Below are 2,500 nucleotides of genomic sequence, written 5' to 3' on the forward strand. Positions count from 1 at the left end.
ATAGGCTAAATATGACTGTACCTCCCTTTCTTCAATTATACAGAAAAAAAAAATTAAAAAAAATAAACCCCCTCTCTTTCTTTTCAATCTTTACTTTTGTTGACTCTTGTTGAGGCTGGCTAAAAATTCCTGTGCTTCCCGTACTTCGCTAAAGAAGTTTGTGCGCCCTTTCATAATCACTTTAAGTCGGGCGGGTTCTTGTAAATATGCTAAGCCTCCCACTTTATTGATTGGATCGATTTAATTTACGCATTTCCCATCTCTTATCCATCGTGGTTTTGCTAAGATCTGACCGAGCAAAGATGGTAAGATTGTCAATAGTTATTGGAGTATTAGGTTTAGCTTTTTGCCACACAGCTTGTCGGAGCAGGAAGTTACCGAAATGCATCAAGATTGGGCGTGGGAATTTACTATTCTGGCGTTTTTGGACAAGTGGAAGTCTATGTGCTCTTTGCACTTGGGAGTCCCAGTCCCAGTCTGAGAGATCCGGGAAGGCTCGAGGCAGCAGTCTCACCAGGAAGGCCCTCGGGTCGGATCCCTCTAGCCCTTCCGGGATTCCGTAAAGTTTGAGGTTGGATCTTCTTTGACGATTTTCCAGGTCCTCGACTTTCCCCTGAAGTTGGATTAGTTCTGCATCGTGGCGCCCCACAGTGGCATCTAACCGTTGTGTTCCTTCTTCTACCAAGACTGCACGTTGTTGGAGCTCTATTATCTCCTGTGTAATACCCTTTAGTATGGAGGCTATATCCGTTATGGAGGTTTGCAGTCTTACATTGTCACTTTTCAGTTGCTGATAATGTGTCTCCGATTCTGCCCTTTGATTTATCAAAAGTTTTAGTATAGTGTCTAGTTGGGGGTGATCAGTGTTTCCCAACCTGATCTCTTCCGTTGAATTTGCATTCATATTTTCAGCAGATAATTTGTTTAGGTCAGTATCAATATCCACAGATATCGGTAGATCAGAGGCTGTAGCAACTGGTAGGAGATCTTTTTCTTCTGTGGTCTGCTCGGTAGGGACATGACTAGGGGTTTGCGTCATATAAGACCCTATTTCGGGGACTTGCAGTACCTCATTATCTGTAGGGCTGCCCCCAGAGAGCCTTAAAGTCATAGTCTTGACTAACCCTTTGGCCTCAATCCACTTCCTTAGCGGGCTTTTGTCAATGACCATTTTTTTTTTAATCAAGGGGGCTGTTCCTGTAGCCAGGCTAGACAAAGCTCTCCCTCTCTTCTTGTAAATTGTCTTAGCTTTACCTCTGCGTCTTTGTGGGGGTAGCCTGCTCAGGGTCTTATCTATAGACTTATCCAGTTCCTCCTCTGTATCATAATCACAGTCCTCAGAGGAAAGATGTTCCTCAGCCAGTTCCAAACTTTGTTCCGAACCATAATTACTTGCTGGGCATGTAGCAAGACTGTTACTTTCTTCTAATGTACCCTTGCCTTTGTCTATTGGGTCTTCCATCCTCGAAAATATAGCCGCCGTCTTAGGAATATAGGTCGAGGTAGCATCTGATACTGACTTGGAGATGTTTAATGATTGGGGGCCCCCATTTGCCACCCTATTTGCCTCCTTTATTCCTACTGTTGTCTCAGGGCTCTCTAGTACCTCCCGGGTTTCGCTGTCTTCAGTGGGGGTAAGAGATATAGCCGATTGAGCAGATAAAGCAGAATCATCATCATGATTTATATTAGCCAATGTCATGGTATTTTGAAAGCCTGCTAATGCTCCATCCTCAGCCGAAGCCACCCCGGCTTTAACACTTTCATTAATGTCTGCACTTTTTTGTGCCGTTTTTTTTGGAATTGTCCCGCAGTTCAATAGAGGAGGGCGCAGAATCGTCTTACCTGTCGCCTTCCTGTCGCTCCCCTTCAAAGTAGCAGCCGGGACCGGTGCTGCCAATGTTGCTGTTTCCGCGCTCGCTACCGTTTTTTCAGCCCCCCCCGTCGCCGTATCTTCTGTGATCTCTACAACCGTGGTAGTCGGTATAGCAAGGGTTGGGGCTGGGGCTGCAGCTGTCGATGTGAGCGTAGGTACAGCGGCGGCCGCCGCCTCTGCTGCTGTTGCAGAGGTTTTAGTGTTCCGCGTTGTACGCGGAGGGTGTTTGGGCGACATACCTTCTGGCGATACAGTTGCAAGCCGCGTCTTAGCCAGACTCAACAAGTCGATCCCAGAGCGAGCGAGCCGGTTCTCAAGCCAGTCCCTCACCGTTCGCCAGATTCTCGTAGAAAGCCACAACATCAGCAATAGTATCCGTTGAGAGCAGTGTGTAGCGTGTAGCGTTGTGGAACGTTATGGGCATTATGGAGCGCTGGATAGCTGGCCCGGGTGAGTAAATTAGTGAAGTACGCTGCAGCTATGCTCTAAGCCGCCCGATTCACTCCGTCGGTTTTGATCCAACTTCGTCTTTCTTTCTTTCCGGTTTGCTCCTTGCCGTACAAACAATCGATAGAGTCACGATTTGTCCCCCATTCTCTGCACTCTTAGGGGGTTCTTCAGAGG

General features: G+C 47.1%; 1 protein-coding gene across 1 annotated transcript; it reads right to left on the reverse strand.

Annotated features, from left to right (window-relative positions):
- Positions 1 to 223: 223 nt before the first annotated feature.
- LOC147721190 (uncharacterized) lies at positions 224 to 2,113 on the reverse strand. Its single transcript, XM_086967273.1, has one exon. The coding sequence runs from the start codon at positions 2,111 to 2,113 to the stop codon at positions 224 to 226; it is 1,890 nt and encodes a 629-aa protein (XP_086823399.1).
- Positions 2,114 to 2,500: the final 387 nt, after the last annotated feature.

Source organism: Lissotriton vulgaris, chromosome 4_1 (genome assembly GCF_964263255.1).
Source record: "Lissotriton vulgaris chromosome 4_1, aLisVul1.2, whole genome shotgun sequence".
Lineage (NCBI taxonomy): Eukaryota > Metazoa > Chordata > Amphibia > Caudata > Salamandridae > Lissotriton > Lissotriton vulgaris.

What these genes read in the sequence shown, in the direction of transcription:
- LOC147721190 (XM_086967273.1), bottom strand. Translation starts at nt 2,113, where the DNA reads ATGTCGCCCAAACACCCTCCGCGTACAACGCGGAACACTAAAACCTCT.